This window comes from Culicoides brevitarsis, chromosome 1, assembly GCF_036172545.1.
Source record: "Culicoides brevitarsis isolate CSIRO-B50_1 chromosome 1, AGI_CSIRO_Cbre_v1, whole genome shotgun sequence".
Classification (NCBI taxonomy): domain Eukaryota; kingdom Metazoa; phylum Arthropoda; class Insecta; order Diptera; family Ceratopogonidae; genus Culicoides; species Culicoides brevitarsis.
Genome location: NC_087085.1, coordinates 18,799,224 through 18,816,348, shown reverse-complemented (window position 1 = coordinate 18,816,348; position 17,125 = coordinate 18,799,224). Strand labels below are relative to the sequence as shown.

The following is a 17,125-nucleotide window of genomic DNA, read 5'->3' as shown; positions in this document are numbered from 1 at the left end:
AATATTCAATTTTTTAGAAAAGTAAGTAAGGCCGCTCCAAATGAAACTCAATAGTTTTGTCCAAAATTTTTGAAATAAAAATGGGGGGGCAAAAAAAACAAAAAATTTTGAAATACTTTTTTTCATACAAAATGTCAAATTTTTAAAAAATTTTTTGATCGTTAATCAATATTTTTGTTGTTTTGAGTTTTTACTATGATATTTGTGTATTAAAAATTGATTTTAAAAAAATTTAATTTAAATTGAAAAAAATTAATATCATAAAAATAACTGTCAAATTTTTTTTGAAAAAAAAAAATTCAATAATTTTTATGAAAATTATTTTTTAAAGAAAATTTTATGTCGAAATACGATTTTGAATACAAAAATAACTAAAAATTGAAAAATTTTCTAAGAAATTTCTTGAAAAATTATGAAAATACACCAAAAATTGGTAATTTTTGATGAAATTTTTAACTTTTTTTTTTTATTTTGCCCCATTGGATTTTCGAATTTAAAATGGGGCATCGGACAAAACTATTGAGTTTCATTTGGAGCGGCCTAAATTGATTTAATTTATCTAAGGCGAAAAAATTTAGTATTTTCATTTTATTCAATATTTTTGAATTTTTTCTTTGTAACTTTTTAACGTTTTTAAACGTTTAACGTTGATTCTTAACATTTCTTTAATTTTAGTTTATATTATTTCCAAATTTGAACCTAAATTGATGAAAATTCAAACAAAATCACACAAAATAAAAATTTTTGAGAAAAAAAAATATTTTTGGTCACGTGACTTGAAAAAAATTCTTTTATTTATTTACATTTCAATGGAAATCTTCCTATTTAGGCCAAAACAACAATCCCAAATGTTTCTTATTTTTCCTAAACTATTTTTTTTGAAAATATATACAAAAATATTTAAAAATTTTTTCCCTATTTAAGTTTTAGTGCGCTCCAAATTAATTTATTTTTTCTCTAAAAATTTTTGATACAAAAATTAAAAAACTAAAAAAAAAAATTAAAAAATATTTAATTTTTATTTTTTTCGACTAGTTTTTGATCATTAATGAATATTTTTATTTTAATTTAATTTATTTTTGTAGTTTTAAATTGATTATAATATTTATTTCCATTTTTTTTTTTTTAACTTTTTGATAAATTTCAAAAGCCGAAAATCCAAAAATAAAAAAAAAATAAAAATTTCATCAAAAATGACCGTTTTTTGGTCAAGGAATTTAAAGAAAAATTATTTTTATTTTAAACTTTTGTATTGAAAATTATATTTTTACAAGAATATTCTTCTCTAATTTTTTTTTCGAAAATAATGAAATTTATGTTTTTAATTTTTTTTTTAAATTTTTAAGTTGAAATTCTCTGAAATCAATTTTAAATAAGAAATTCTCAACGAAAAACTGTTTAAATTTTGTCATTTTGTATGAAAAAGTATTCCAAATCCCCCATTTTGAAAAAAAAGTTTTTGGGACAAAAAATTTCGAAAAAAAAATTGGAGCGGCCTTTAAGTCAATTAAAAATTGTCGAAAAATTTAATTATTTATTTAAGTTAAGAAAAAGTTAAAATAAAACTCAAACTTCGTGCATCGTTTTAAAGAATTTATTAATTTATTTATTTCTCTAAAAATTTAACAAACACAATAAAATAATAACATAAGCATCTCTAAAATCTACCATCTGCCTTAAAACATAATAAAAAATAATTATTTATTTATTAAAATTTGTGATAAATTGGAAGTACTTGTGACATTTTATTCGCGTTTCGTAAATAAGTGAGTAAGTCTTATGCAAAGGAATTATCAGGTAATGATCTCACAGTAGATCGTTGTTAATTAGTGTACATTAAATGACTAAGCTGGAACATTTTTTTTTGTTATCCCCACATTGAGTAAAGTTGCATGCCGACGAACTTAAGAAAGTAATAAATGAGCGAGAATGCGAAGAGAATTGAAGTTGAAACTGCCATCCATCCCAAGAGCGTTATTTCACTGATATCTGGCCTAATGTACTCCTGCAGCCCCAGCCAGCCACCATTCGAGATCAACCATGCTGCCAACTCTTCCTCGATTATTTCCGCAGTGCCTTCGATAATTGGCTGCAGGTGATCGTACTGACCTTGTTTGCATGCATCGACTGCCAAACCGCCCGAAATTGCAAATAACGAAATTATCTGCAGGAAAATTCGTATTAAAAATTTATTTTTTTTTTATATTTTAAAGAAATTTTACCTTTCCCCATGTGATTTCCTGTTTGAACAGTTCCTTGGCAACTTCACTGTAGGACAAAAGTAACTCCGGTAGCTCGTGAAAGTTTGAACGAGTCAATTGTCGCGAGATATTTGTGTAAGTCCTCACATGCAGCTTCTCAAGTTCGTCGCCGAGTACATTGATAATTGGGAAAATTTCTCGAACGACCGCACTGGAAGGTGTATCGATGATGTTACGCAGTCTTTGGGTCACTTTTCTGTTCAAGACTCCTGCTCGACGGAGTTTTGAACGAATGTAATGCCCGCACAAACATTTTCCCTGAAAAAAAATAAAGAAAAGTCACTTGATTAATAAAAATTTATCGAAATTTTAATTAAATTTTTATTTAAAAAATAATAAATTTTTTATTTACAAGCTTTTTTGTCCCAAAATTGATTTTCAGAATTTTCAAAAAAAAAATGTTGAAATTAAATTTTTCGCTTAAAAATTTTTAAACTTTTGTTCGTTAGGTAATTAATTTTTTTTTTAATTTTTAGAATTTTTTAAATAAAATCAAAATTGATTTCAGAATTAAAAATTAAAAAATGTTTGAAATAATTTTTCATACAAAATGAATAAATTTTTACTACTTTTGTCCGTTAATTATTTTTTTTTATTTTTGAGAATTTTTAAAATAAAATCAAAAATCGGTTTAAGGATACAAAAATTAAGTTTTTGAATAAATTAATATTTTAGTTATTTTTATGTTAAAAAAAATTGATCTATCGAAATTGAAAAAATTACGAAAAAATGTCTGTCATTTTCATAAAACATTTTTTTATTTCTTGAAAAATTTATATTTTCTTTGTAATTCTTTAATTATTTTGATTTCCGAAAATTTTAATTAAAATGTAAAAAGTTGGAAAAAAATAAAAATAATTTTTAAATAAATTTTGAACATTTTAAATGAAAATTAAAGGAAAATGTAATTTTTTTTTATAAGAAATTTCATGCCTAAAACTTAATTTTCATAACAAAAAATATTCTAAAAATTCATAAAAAAAAATTTTTCTTATTCCTTTTCAAAAAAGTTCAAAAAAAAAAAAATTAAATTAACATAAAAAACAACAAATTAATTAAAAATCTAATTTTTTTATTATTAATATATAATTCATAGCTAAGAGGTAACACAGTTTCAGACTAAAATTTAAGTTTGGGCTCTTTCGTCTTTTGAATTTCTTTCTGCTTCATCACTGGTCGTTCATCGGTGCCAAGCAACAAATCCAGCAACTGTCCTTCGTGCATATCACTCAAGTGCAAATCACTTTTGATGCAAAATTTCATAATTTCCGAACAAGCTCCCAGATCCTTCCGCAAGAAATGATATTCAAACAACAAACTGACACAAAGTCGCGACAAATCTCGTTCCTCGTACTCCAGAAACAATTGCACCAAACGATGTGCCGCATCGAGTTCGTCTATTTTCAGCAGCCACTTGAAATATTTCGCCACCACGACGATATCTTGCAAGTGAATTCGCAATCCGGGATAATTTTTGTACAATTCCTTGGCGAGGCACTGATCACTGTACCAGGTACTTTTGAAGGCAATGCGCCACACGTGAAACAACAGTCGATAACAGTCAAAAATACAGACGAAATATTCCGCGAGCGATGCAAGAACGACAAGTTGTGCCTCGCTTTTGTAACCGACAGTCTCAAGTGTGATTTTATTCAGCAAAAAATGAATTCTCATTTTTTGTTTTTCGTCTCCCGCGAAAAAAAGCTCCCGAAATTGCTGTCCCGCCAACTGAAAATTACCCAAGTACCAATTATTTGCTACAAAATACGGTTCCATCCAATCCTGCCTTGAATTGAAGAAGATTTTGAGCAAAGGACGGTCCTTGATGTAAGTTATCATGATTTTTTCCAGGCAATATTGGCTCGGTTTCGAAATTAAATGATTTTTGTGGGCTTCTTGTAAAATATAGAAAATTGCATCGCGATCCTCGTTGATCATCGCTTCCAGTAACAAGCCGTCAATTTGATTTTTGTTGATACTTTCGAGTTTTAGTCCAGTGTCGATGCCCAAACCTTGCAGCAGTTTCGCGATAGGCCTTCGCAAGTCATAATCCGAGTTTTGGTGATAAAGTTCTCGATACAAAACGATGTTATACGTTGAAGACATGCGATGTGACTCGAGCAATAATTTTCCATACTTCCACAAAACTTTGTTTCGAGCTCGTAACGTTCGAAATATCAACATTTTTTGACCTTATCGATGCTCTTGGACAGTTGCTGCCCAATTTGTACTATTAATAACCCAAACAGGGGTTAGTTGTCGTTTATTTTTGTGCTCAAGTAACTTTTTTGTTTTGCATTTTTAAGACGATTTGGTCGTGCGACAGTAGGGTTGCCAGATTTGTCTTATCAAAAGATGAAAAATATTCAAATTTTTTGATTCAAAATCGTGAATTTAATTTTTTCAAATTTTTTGGATTATAATTCTAAAAAGATGTCTCTTTTTTTAATAAAATTTCGAATCTTTTAGGTTTTTGTTCACTCGTCCAATAAAAAAATATAGTAAATAAAAAAATATAGTAGATGAGATATGCAATCAATCTTACACGTCGTATTTTAGAATTTGAACTTATTCTTTTATATTTTGATCTGTTTTTATGTTTCATAACCTTCTTTAAGTCAAACCTGACACTTTATAAGGCTTACAAAAGGATTTAAGAATCAGAATTTGAGTTATTTCATTAAACATTTTGTATAATTTTATTAAATTTTCGTAATTTGGAAATTTTTGAACTAATTTTATTAGAAATATTGATCTTTTGTTAAGAAACTTTTCTAAAATTTTGATATTTTTATAATTTTTAGATATTGAAATTGAAAGTATTTATTATTAAATAATTAGCTTTTTAATTTTTTTTTTAAATTTTTTTTCTAAAATTTTCCAAAAAATAAGAAAAATCAATCAACATTTATATTTTTTATAACCTTTCTTACTCTAATACTAAATAATATTTTTTAACAAATATTTATTTTCTGACTTTAATCAATTTTCTAAAATTTTTATCAAAAATGTGTTAATGGTCAAAATTATTTCATTTAAGATCAAATTATAAATACAAAAGTTACAAATATCGGCTATTTTTTGTTTTGAAATTATTTTTAAAGCCACTTGAAATTTTTTTTATGTCGCTTTCAAAAAGTCGAAAATCGAAAAAAAAGCAAAAAGAAAGAAAAAAAAAATCCATAAATTTTTGAGAAATTATGAATTTTTTTTCTCCCAAAAATATTTAATTTTCTTTCTTAAAAAATATTTATGTATTTATCTTAAAAAAATTAAAATGAGCACCAAGCTTATTTGTTTTAAATTTTTTGAATATTTTTAAATTTACAACTTGAAATATTAAAAAAAAATATATTTTAAAGACAAAAAATTATTTAAATTTTTACATGTAATTTTATTAAATTTTTTTTTCTAAATCGGGACTTTTTTAATTTGAAAATTTTTTAAGTCTAAAAACCCGAAAATTCACAAAAAAATTGTACAATCGGCAACCCTACTTCGCATCACCTGACTTTGACAGCTACTTGTCATTCGGTAATTTCGTGATGTGTTAGTTTTTCGCCATCGAGACTGAGACATGAGTTCGTCATTTTCGCTAATTTTACTAATAAATTTCGTCTTAGCTGTGAGCCAAACGAGTGCCGATCATGTGCACGGATGCGGCGGCTACATAAAAACGACAAAAAGCCCCGCTGATATCGATTTTTCGAAAATTGAAGTTGTGCTGCTCACGAAATCGGGCGTGAAAAAAGATAATGTCGAAGCAAATCCGACTAATGGTTATTATTTCTTGCCGGTCTACGAAAAGGGTGATTACGTCTTGAAGGTAATTAGCAAATTTTTGAAAAATTTACGATTTTTTCGCATTTTTGTGTGAAAATTTGTAAAAAAAAATTATTTGGGTCACACATTCACATACGAGATTAATTTAATTTATTTTAATTTAAGGTCGTACCTCCCCCCGGTTGGTCGTTCGAGCCAGAAAAGTACGAAATAAAGTTCGACGGAGAGACCGACGACTGCAGTTTGGAGAAAGATATCAACTTTTTGTTCAAAGGATTCGGCATTACGGGTCGCGTAAATGTCCTCGGGCAGAAACAAGGAGCTGCTGGCGTAAAAGTCGAGCTAGTTGGCAAAGGAAATGAAGTTTTGAGCTCGACAGTAACGAGCAACGTTGGTGCCTTTTCATTTACGCCGCTTTTACCGGGAGAGTACATCTTGCGAGCAAGTCACAAAACTTGGCATTTGTCCAAGAAGGAACTGGCAGTCAAGTTAACGAGCCAAAATTATGTCGTGCCCGAAAATTCGCTGCTTGTCTCGGGATTCGATGTGAATGGAAAAGTACAAACTGACGGATTGGGCATCGGATTGTTGATTTACGGCAAGAAAGGAAGCAATTTAAAGGTAAATTATCTATTTTTTCTAGATTTTCATCAATTTTAATTAAAAATTCCCATTTAGGTCGACTGCCAAGGTGTTAAAATCCCAGAAACCGCATCGCAAACGAACGCTCAGTACGATTCCAAGCCTTTGTGTTACACCGTCGCCAAGCAAAATGGCGAATATACGTTCAAAAATGCAAATCCCGGTAGTTATCTCATCGTACCGTTCGTTGAAACTGCGTCCAAAGTCCACATCACGCCAGAAAATGTTGAAATTTCTGTCGTCAAAGACTCTGTCTCTGTTTCGGATGTCTTTGAAGTGAGCGGAATTACTGTGCAAGGTCGCGTTTTGTTGTCAGAAAATGGTCCAGGCTTGAAAAATGCCAAAATTATCGTCAACGGACAACACATGGCAACCACAAATGACGCCGGAGTCTACGAACTAACAAATCTCAAGCCAAATCCGTACACGATAAAAGTCGAAGCCAAAGATATGCAATTTGATGATCATCTTGCTCGCGTAACACTTGCCAATCCCAAAATTCAGGACATCAAAGTCGATCGTTTCAAGGTTTGTGGCACTGTTGTCTCGGAAAAATCTCATACGGTGTCTCTGACGAAGCAAGGATCCACTTATCACACGGAAGTGAAGACGAGCGCCGCTACCGGAGAGTTTTGCACCTTTATTGGCGCCGGAAAATACGTCGTTGAAGTCCTAACATCGGCTGATGACAAAAACGAGGGAATTCAGTTCTTCCCTGTACGTCAAACGATCGAAGTGAGTTCCGTTCAAACATCGGGAATTCTTTTTTCGCAACTCCGAGCCACTTTAACGGGCGAAATCAAGTGTTTGCCTGACGTGGGAAGTGCTTGTGACGAGTTGGCAGTTTCTTTGACGCCTGGTGATGGAGATGGGTCGCAATTTGGTGAAGTTACCGCTACAGCGAAGAATGGAAAATACACTTTTACAAATGTTTTGCCCGGTACGTACCAAGTTAGCGTCCTGAAACCGGAACTTTGCTGGGAATCGAGTTCCTTCCAGTTTGTCGTGAAATCCACGGAGGAACATCTTCCGTTATTCCGTCATGTTGGCTATGGAATCACAATTATCGCAAGTCATGCCGTTCACATGACCTACAAATATCGTCCTGCAGGTGCCGAAATGCCAAAATTGGAAGAAAATGTCGAATTAACAGCGGGCGTTAATAGTTTGTGCGTTCCCAAGTTCGGAAATTACGATGTAAAGTACGCTGGATGTCACACTTTTGATGCCACAACCGCAAATTCCTTCAGCACAGCAAATCTCGTTCCTGTCACGGTTAATGCGGAGAAACACAAGCAAGGTGTTCGCATTTTATCGGAAGTTGCCAACACCTATTCTGCTGTAATTGAGCAAGATGGCGAAAAAATCGACGAAATTCGGTTGAAAGAAGAGCCGAATAAGGTTGACGGGTATTTCTCGTATCGCCATGACTTTTTCCTGAAGCAGGGAGAAAAAATCAAAGTCATTCCCGCAAGTGGTTCGATGTTGTTCAAACCAGATTCGAAGGAAATCGTTGGAGGAAATGACTGTAATGATGTGGCTTTTAATTTTATCGCCACCAAAGGCCTCGTTTTGCATGGAAAGACCCAACCGGCGATCGAAGATGCCAAAATCGTCTTAAGTTTCCCGAAAAATCCGGAAATGGTACCACTGGAGGCGGTTTCCGACAAAAAAGGCGAGTTTAAATTCGGTCCCATTGACTCCACAATCGATATTGAGTTGACCGCTAGCAAGGAATCTTACGTATTTTCCGATTTTGATAAGCAAACGAACACTTTTAAGGTTCACAAGTTGTGCGAAATCATCGTAAACGTCAAAGATGATCAAGGAAATGCCCTTGGAGGAGTTCTTTTGTCCCTGAGTGGCGCCGAAAGTTACCGCAAAAATCTTATAACAGCCGATGATGGTGTCATGAAGTTCCATTCACTCACCCCGTCCCAATATTACGTGCGACCCAACTTGAAAGAGTACAAATTTGAGCCGTCATCCAAAATTATCGATTTAAAAGACGGTGAAACGGTTCAAGTGTCAATTGTGGGTAAACGTGTTGCTTATTCCGTTTTTGGTGTCGTAAAATCGCTAAATGGCGAGCCATTCCCGAAAGTAAATGTCTTGGCGAACGCTGTGGAGCCTTGTGAGGGCATGGAAGAGGCTCAAAGTGAATTTAATGGCAATTATCGCATCAAGGGATTGGTTCCGGAGTGCAGTTATGTGGTCAAAGTGAAAATTGACAGCACCTCAAATAACGTCGATCGGTCAATCCCGACGGAAAAAGTCATCGAAGTTGGCACGGAAGACATTGAAGGCGTGAATTTCATCGCAATGGCTCCCATTAACACCGTTGACGTCATAATTCGCGTTCTTGCTTCAGAAAATGACTATTACCGAACGTTAAAAGTAGCTTTATACGCGAAAAACTCGGATTCTCCAATTTATTCGGAAAAGGTTCCAAGTCCCTTGCAACCAAAATTGAAAATAAATCCGGGAATAATGTTGTATCCGCCAAAATTGCCGTTAAATCATCAACAATATTACATCGAAGTGACGACAACTCTATCCGATAAGCAATACAAATACAGTTTACCTCACATCGAGTTCGCGACAAATCAGACAAACTTCTTCTTCGAAGTGCCCTTCAGTCCGCAAATTGTTACGGGCGACAACGAGATCAACTCGAATTCGTTGCCAGCTTTGTTCTTGATTGCGGTCGTCGGATTTGTTTTCTTCAAACAAGACCTTGCACTGGACTTGCTCGAGAAGTTTGGGGGAAAAGTCTCGAGTTTGGTGAAAGATTTGTTCGACAAATCGAAACGGCAGGAAGTTAGACATGCGATGGCAGACGAAGACATTGATCAACTCGCGAATAGCATCAACTCGATAAAGAAGAAAAAGTCGAAGAAAATTAATTAATTGAATGTGTTTTTGGAAAATGGATTAATTTATAGAAGAAAAGAAACAAAAACTTTAATTAGGTAATTAGAAATGGGATAAAATTTAGTCATTAATTGGTAAGAGATTGAATGAAATTGCATTTTTAATTATAGTAAAAGTGAAAAAAAATAAAGACTCGTACAAAAAAAAAGTTTTGTTTTTCTTTTAGTTTTTCTTGTAAGTTGTTTCAAATATTCGATATCCCATTTAAAAAATTAAATTTTATTTTACAAAATTTATTTTTATTTAAATATAAGAAAATTGTAAAAATTTTCAATCTTTTAGGAAAAAAAATTAATTTTCTCGAAAAAAATTATGATTTTTTTCTTATAAAATCACGAACAAAATTTTGAAAAAAATAATCATTCGATTAAATAATTATTTCTATAAAGTTTTAAGTTTTTTTTTTTGATTTTTATTAAAAATAATTTTTAGAAGAAGATTTTATAAAAAATTTCTATTTAAAGTAATTTTAATTTATTTTTTTAAATGTTTTTATTAAGGGTCAAAGCTATATTTTTTCTATTATTTTCTCTATAAGAAAAAAAATTTCTTTGTTTTTTAAAAATTTTTCAAAAAAACTTGACAAAAATAATATCGAAACCAAAATTCATATTTTTTAAATTTAAGCTTCAAGAAAAAAAAATTAATTTAAAATTTAAAAAAAATAAATACAAATTTTTCAAGATTTTTTAATTAAATTTCAAAAGAAAAAAATTGAAAAAAAAACTTTTACCTATTATTTTTTTATTTTTAAAATTATTTTTTTTTTTATTTTTTAAATTAATTAAATTTAATTTAAATTTTTAAAATTAATTTTTTATTTTTTAAAAATAATTATAATTATTTTTTTTTGTTTTTAAAATTATTTTTTTTTATTTTAAAATTATTTTTTTTTAATTTTTTAACGGCCATAATAACTCAACTTTTTTTTTCTTTAAAAATTTTCCCGTTAACATTAAAGACGTTACGAGCCTCAATTTTGTTTAAAATTCTCTCGTCAAATTTTAACGATCGCCAATTTCAATATCAAAATTGTTAGAAAAATAAATAATTCTTCCATCATACCTCGGTCCAGAGTCTGTATTTATCATATTCAATATCCATCAAAATGCAATAAAAACGTTCCGACTGTGAGCACGCCGCCGCGAGAGATAAATTAAATCGTTTCCAAAACAAACATGACCACAAAGTAAAAATCTGTTCGAATCATTTAAAATAACAAACCAAACTGAAAACTATATTCCGCAAAACAAAAATTCTTCCACAACGATTTTTTTTTGCAAGAAATTCAAAACAACACAAATTGACTTTGATACTCAATAAATATAATTTTTTTTTGTTAAATAACCCTCCAACTTGTTCCCAATGTTTATTTATTTGAATATCTAAATTAAATTGAATTGTATCTATTAAAACCACGAAATACGAGAGAGTGTGTTGAGTTCGCAAGTGAGCAAGTAAGTAACTAGTAGAGCACCAGATTTTTCCTGGATTCCAATTGATTTATGATTTATTGACCTATTCATGCCAATTGATACAATCTTCGGTAGATGCTTGCTTGATGCTTATCTGTGTGTACCTAGGTCTGTCTCGAGCATTTGTGTATCAATTTATTTTTAAAGTTCTTCTTGATTAGACTTTGTGACTAGAAGTAGTGTTTTGTCGAGAGAAGGCGAGAGATAACGGAAGGTCAGTTGTGTTTAAAAATATTTCGGTGTTTAAAGTTTACAATTTTTTTCTGCTCTAAATTTTAAATAAACATCATTTTTATGGACATTTGAAAAGTAACAAATTCCAGAAGAACATAAAAAAAATTTAATAAAAAAAATATTTAAAAAAATAATTTTAAAAAGTTTTTAATAAAAATTTTATTTGTGAAAAAATTATCTAAAATGCATAAGGCCGCTCCAAATGAAACTCAATAGTTTTGTCCGATGCCCCATTTTAAATTCGAAAATCCAATGGGGCAAAATAAAAAAAAAAGTTAAAAATTTCGTCAAAAATTACAGTTTTTTGGTGTATTTTCATAATTTTTCAAGAAATTTTCAAGAAAATTTTTCAATTTTTAGTAATTTTTGTATTGAAAATCGTATTTTGACATGAGATTTTCTTTTAAAAATAATATTCATAAAAATTACTGAAATTAATTTTTAAAAAAAATTTGACAGTTATTTTTTAAGATATTAATTTTTTTCAATTTTAGTTAAAATGTTTTTAAATCAATTTTTACTACTCAAATATCAAGGAAAAAAAATAATTTTCGAAATAAAAATACATAAAAAATTAAAAAAATCTTGTAAATTGGTTGAATTTTGTTATTAAGAATTAAAATTTTCAGTAAAAAAACTTAAATTTGGAAAAAAAAATTTGATTTCAAAAAAGTCGCGAAAATTTTTTTTTTGTCCATTTAGAAATAAAAGATTCGCGATAAAGCACACAATTGAATATTGAGTTAATTATTGTTTTTCAATCATTTTCTCCATAAACATTTTTTACATTTTTTGAAAATTGTATGAAAATTTTTAAATCAAATTTGTCAAGGCAATTTTCGAAAAAATATAAAAAAAAAAATATCAATATAAATTTGGTAAAAAAGTCAAAACAACAAAAATATAAATAATTGGTCAAAAAGTGTTAAAATTTTGACATTTTGTATGAAAAAAAGTATTTCAATTTTTTTTTTATTTTTATTTCAAAAATTTTGGACAAAACTATTGAGTTTCATTTGGAGCGGCCTAAATTAATAATAAAAAAATAATATGAGTAAAAAAAATATTTATATAAAAATTTAATAATTGAAATAAAATAATATTTTTTTTACAATTAAAAAAAAAAAATAATAAAATTAAATAACATAAAAAAATAAAACTAAAATTAAATAAATAAAAACAATTTTTTTGATATTGGTTAATTTTTTTTTTCAAATTTGTTAAATTAATTGAAAATCATGAAAATTAAAAAAAAATTAAATTTAAAAAATTATATAAAAAATTCACAAATTTTGAATTTTTGTGAATATTTTTCAGTTAAAAATATCAAATTAAATTGTTTTAAAAAAATAATGATTTTTTTTTTATAAAAAGAACTTTAAAAATTCTTCAATTAATTAAAAAAAATAAAAAAAATAATTAATTAATAAATAAATTATTTTTTTTCCTTCTAAATTTAAAAGCCCGTTTTTAATTTTAATTAATTTATTTTTTCAGTATCCAAGAAATAATTTTATTAGAAAAAGTATCAATTTTTTGTAAGTCAAATTCAATAAAAAAATTTAAAATAATCTGTTAAAAGAAAAGGTAAGAGTGATGAATGATTACCGCCACGTTTTATGGGTTAGAAGGTCGTTAATAGATTATCTATTGAAATTCTTCAGTTCGCGGAATCAATTTTGAATCATCAGTCAAATGTCGCTCATCGCAAAATTTCTATTACGATTTGACCTTGAAGAAAAAAAAATAAATGTTACAGATGGTGCACACAAAAAAAAATTGTTGGTCTAAAAATTATCAATTTCTCACTAAATCTTTAATAAACATTTGAACGTATCAAGAAAAAAAAATATTTTATTTTGGTTCATACATGTTTGTCAATTTTAAGGTCATTTCTACAACTTAGGAATTATTATTTTTTTATGTCAATACAGATTAACGACATGAAAAAGATTTGTATTTAAAAATACGCAACAACAACAACAAGAGAGCAGTGAATAAACATCCATAAATGTCCATCTGTTCGCACGCGGAGTGCCTTGCAACGACACAACTACCTTGCTAATTATTTTTGTAATAATTCTCTCTATTTGAACTTTAATCATATGTTAAATTAAACAAACAACCGTCGTTCATCGTCGTCGTTCGTCGAGAAATAGAAACACGACAATACATAATCACACCTGATCATATATTTGTGATAATCATACACAAAACAAAAAAAGGCATCAACAAGTGTCTGACTGCCGTGTACAATACACCTCTTCACGTCGTCTCGTTTCAAAATTTATAACAACATTATCTTAAACTAGTCTTTACACATTTTATCTCTCTTATTTTATTTTTTTTTTGCTCACAAACATGTTTGCGCGACCCGAAAAAATGCATGAAAAAAGTGTCCTTCTCATTACTCACTTGAATGACAATGTCCTGACTTGATATCAAAAATCGCTGCGGCTTGTTGTTACGTGTCCATCGTTCTGTTAATGAAGATTTTCGCAAGTCGTTCATATAAGGCATTGAATTTTATTTGTACGAGTTCGAATGTTTTTTTCTCCTCTAAAGCATTTAATAACACAATTTTTGCTTTAACGGCACTAATTAAGCTAATTTTTTACAGTAAAAATAAATAAAATTCACTAAAAGTCGCGTGAAAGCAACGACAAACGGAATCGAGACTCAAAAAGTAACAAAACACAACTAAAAATAATAATCAAAACAACACAAGAACTTAACACAGACAAGTACAAAAAAAAAACACTTTTGCACGGAGAAACGTCAAAATGGTCCAGTTTTCGCGAGGTACCGACGAAGCGTTTTTCATAGCTCAAGTAACTGCTCAGTGGAGCGAGCGTGACTTTGTACGGGTGATAAGCCACTTTGTCTTGAACGTAAACCGGTTACGACATTCACGAATGCCTACTGATTCATTTTCTCTGCGTTTCGTTGAGCATACGGGATTTCGCATGTAAAATGTGCGTTTTAAAGTTTTTGGCCGTTATTTTTAAAGTTACTTACGTTGATCTTTAATTCAAATTTTGTTGAAGGAAAAAAAATTAATTTTTGTAATTTTGTTTGATTTTTATTAAAGTACAAAGGTAATAAATATTTTTGGTTGCTAATTTTAAGGATTTTGTCTAAGAAAAATATATTAAATTTAAAATATGTAATTTTTAATTAATTTTTTTTTTTTAAAAAGCTTAGGATTTTATATTTAATTAAAAAAATAAACATGTTTTCAAAATTAAAATCGAAATAAATTTCAAGTTTTTTATTTAAATTCTTTTTTATTAAGTCCACTCCAAATTTATTTCAAAAATTTTAATTTTTTAAGATTTTTTTTTTGAAAAGTTTCTGATTTCAAAAAAAAAATTTATATAAAAATTAAAAATAATATTTTTCTAAGAGTTTTTTTCAGAAATAGAATTATTGAAAGTTTTTTTTTATAAAATTTTAACTTTAATGCTTTAAATTAAGTATTGTATGAAAAATTTTAAAATATCTCAAAAAATATTAATTTTGTAAAACAATAAATAAAAATTTTTAGCCGATTTAAATTTTCAATTTTTCATTTTTTTCAATTTTTTTTCAAAAGTTTTTCAAATTTTTATTTATTTTTTTTAAACAAAAACTTTGAAATAAACTTGGAACGGCATTAAACGAATTTAAAAAAATATTTAAATTTTATTAAATAATTTTTAAGTTAGACAGAAATAAAAGTTTTTTATTTAATAAAATCAAATTTTTCTCAAAATTTTTGTTTGTTCGCCAACGTTTGAAAAAGCAATGACTTTAAAAAAATAACAAAAAAAAAAAAAATTCCATCAATTTTTGGATAAAATCAAATGTGGAAGATATTTTATTTTTAATTAAAGCCGCTCCAAATTTTTTCGAACTTTTTGACACAAAAAAAAAAATTAAAATACTTTTTTATACAAGGTGTATTTATAATTCATGAATTTTTGACCGTTGATCAATATTTTCGTTAATTTTTATGTATCTACATTGAGAATTTCTTATTTAAAATTGATTTATTAGCAATTCAACTAAAAAATTGAAAATAATTTTTGATGGATTTTTGATTAAAAAAAAACTAAAAAAAAAAATTTTAAATGATTTTTTTATTTTTTTATTCTTGTAAAAAATTTTTTCCATACAAAAACAAAAAATTGAAAAATTTTCAAAAAAAAAAAAAATTGAAAAATTATGAAAATGATAATAAACGGTAATTTTTGGTGAAATTTTCACCTTTTTTTATTTTGCCCCATTGGATTTTCGACTTTTGAAATAGGGCATGGGACAAAAAGTTCAAAAAAATTTGGAGCGGCTTAATTAATTATTTTAAATTATTTTTTTATTAATTTGCATATTTAAGTTAGAATACTAAGTATTTACCTAAATTATAAATTTAAAATCAAGTTTCATTCGTAAAAATTAGATAACAAGAAAATTTGATGACTAAAACGATGCAAAAGAGAACAAAAATAGAGATAAATGCAATAATAAGCCACTCCACAATCGTCAGTTCAGTTGATTCTGGTATCACTCTCTGACTCAAGCCAATCCAGCCTCCTGTGGACAAAAAATAATAAGAAAAAAAAAAACAAAACGTGAGAAGAAAATAAACCGAAAATTTACCGTTCTCATGTATAAAATTGACTAGTTCATCCTCGATAACTTCCCCCAGCGCATCGACCAATTTCGGCAGATAATCGACGTGATTCTGCTTCACGCAATCCACCGATAAGCCGCCAACGATGCAAAATAACGAGATAATTTTGCCCCAATTGATGCCATTTAGGAAGAGATTTCGCGCAACTGCCGCGAGCAGGACACACGCTGTTTCCACATTAGGCATGTCTCCCGTGGAGTTTCGTGTGATTTGTCGCGAGACACCGGTGTAGATGCGCGGATGCATACGTTCGAGTTCCTCAGCGAGCTATTTGTTCGGGAAAAATTTCATTTTAATTTGTAAAATTATGCGACTTACAAGACTTACACAAAGAATTGCCGGAAAAACTTCTCGCACGATGAGAATACTGGGCGTTCCCACAATACTTCGTATCCGTTGCAGTCCCAGTTTGCGATTAAAAATCCCCGCTCGTTTTAATTTTGTCCTGATATATTGTCCGCAGAGACATTTTCCTTGCGTGATGATGTCTTGTGTGGGAATTGGTTGCTTCCAGCCGATCGTACTGCTGAGTTTTCGTCCGAAAATGTCACCAACGTTGCTCAGGCGACGTCTTGTGGACACAGAATCACCGGATAAGGCACCTGAATGAAGCTGCACGGGAAAACTAAATTTGCGTTTGTTGTTGGAAGGAACGGTAAGGAGACTCATCGTCTCGTTGTTTGACACAAAATCGGCGTTGTTGACCATGATTGACTATCTGGAAGGAAAAAGAGAGATTTTTTGTAAGGTCAATTAAAATTGAATAGAAATCAAAACAACAACAAATAAAAATAAAAAATTTAAATCTGGATGGCACGATTTGACAAATGCTTTACACATAAGTCGTTACTTCTTGTTGCCCAGACACACATGACACATATGCGATTAAAGCATTTCAAAGAAAAATAAAAGTGCGTTCACTGCAACTATCTTTTGTTTTAAGGCCGTTTCAAATAATTAAAATTTTTGTCTAATTTTTTTTATGAAATGTTTCCCCCTCAAGAATAAAATTTAAAAAAATCTTGTAAATTGTATTTTTATTGAATAAAATTTCTTGATTTTTTCATAATTTTTAGTTTTTAAATATTATTTTGTTTCATAATTAAAAAAAATTGCGACTATTT

At 28.9% G+C, this 17,125-nt stretch overlaps 4 protein-coding genes across 5 annotated transcripts in view; 1 reads left to right on the top strand and 3 right to left on the bottom strand.

Annotated features, from left to right (window-relative positions):
* Positions 1-1,601: 1,601 nt before the first annotated feature.
* LOC134828009 (bcl-2-related ovarian killer protein) lies at positions 1,602-14,081 on the bottom strand. Of its 2 annotated transcripts, none has more exons than XM_063840940.1 (3): positions 10,686-10,810; positions 2,223-2,519; positions 1,602-2,164 (listed from the first exon to the last, which is right to left on the bottom strand). In XM_063840940.1, exons 1-3 carry the CDS (start codon positions 10,722-10,724, stop codon positions 1,868-1,870), a joined length of 633 nt encoding a protein of 210 aa, XP_063697010.1. In that variant the 5' UTR covers positions 10,725-10,810; the 3' UTR covers positions 1,602-1,867. The 2 variants fall into 2 exon arrangements, with proteins under 2 accessions (XP_063697010.1, XP_063697009.1); XM_063840939.1 differs by lacking the exon at positions 10,686-10,810 and adding an exon at positions 13,745-14,081 and having other exon boundaries at positions 1,605-2,164.
* On the bottom strand, positions 3,324-4,572 carry LOC134836964 (uncharacterized). The gene has a single exon (XM_063852259.1). It carries the CDS (start codon positions 4,443-4,445, stop codon positions 3,381-3,383), a length of 1,065 nt encoding a protein of 354 aa, XP_063708329.1. The 5' UTR covers positions 4,446-4,572; the 3' UTR covers positions 3,324-3,380.
* LOC134828008 (BOS complex subunit NOMO3) lies at positions 5,812-9,753 on the top strand. Its single transcript, XM_063840938.1, has 3 exons — positions 5,812-6,087; positions 6,210-6,665; positions 6,723-9,753. The coding sequence occupies exons 1-3, from the start codon at positions 5,839-5,841 to the stop codon at positions 9,594-9,596; spliced, it is 3,579 nt and encodes a 1,192-aa protein (XP_063697008.1). The 5' UTR covers positions 5,812-5,838; the 3' UTR covers positions 9,597-9,753.
* Positions 14,082-15,743: 1,662 nt separating the features above from the next.
* Positions 15,744-17,125, bottom strand: part of LOC134837395 (bcl-2-related ovarian killer protein) — a 31,140-nt gene continuing 29,758 nt past the window's right edge. Inside the window, exons 2-4 of the mRNA XM_063852767.1 lie at positions 16,329-16,719; positions 15,968-16,268; positions 15,744-15,901 (exon numbers count right to left, since the gene is read on the bottom strand). Of these exons, the coding sequence (XP_063708837.1) occupies positions 15,744-15,901; positions 15,968-16,268; positions 16,329-16,709 (840 nt within the window). The 5' untranslated portion in view covers positions 16,710-16,719. The remainder of the gene's footprint in view (positions 15,902-15,967; positions 16,269-16,328; positions 16,720-17,125) is intronic.

Excerpts from the sequence above, each read along its gene's own strand:
- LOC134828008 (XM_063840938.1), top strand. The coding sequence starts at position 5,839 with ATGAGTTCGTCATTTTCGCTAATTTTACTAATAAATTTCGTCTTAGCT. Across the intron at positions 6,088-6,209 it reads AGGGTGATTACGTCTTGAAG|GTCGTACCTCCCCCCGGTTG; the intron begins GTAATTAGCAAA and ends TTTTAATTTAAG. Across the intron at positions 6,666-6,722 it reads AGAAAGGAAGCAATTTAAAG|GTCGACTGCCAAGGTGTTAA; the intron begins GTAAATTATCTA and ends ATTCCCATTTAG.
- LOC134828009 (XM_063840939.1), bottom strand. The coding sequence starts at position 13,849 with ATGCCTTATATGAACGACTTGCGAAAATCTTCATTAACAGAACGATGG. Across the intron at positions 2,520-13,744 it reads GTCAGGACATTGTCATTCAA|GGAAAATGTTTGTGCGGGCA; the intron begins GTGAGTAATGAG and ends ATTTTTTTTCAG. Across the intron at positions 2,165-2,222 it reads AGGAAATCACATGGGGAAAG|ATAATTTCGTTATTTGCAAT; the intron begins GTAAAATTTCTT and ends ATTTTCCTGCAG.
- LOC134836964 (XM_063852259.1), bottom strand. The coding sequence starts at position 4,445 with ATGTTGATATTTCGAACGTTACGAGCTCGAAACAAAGTTTTGTGGAAG.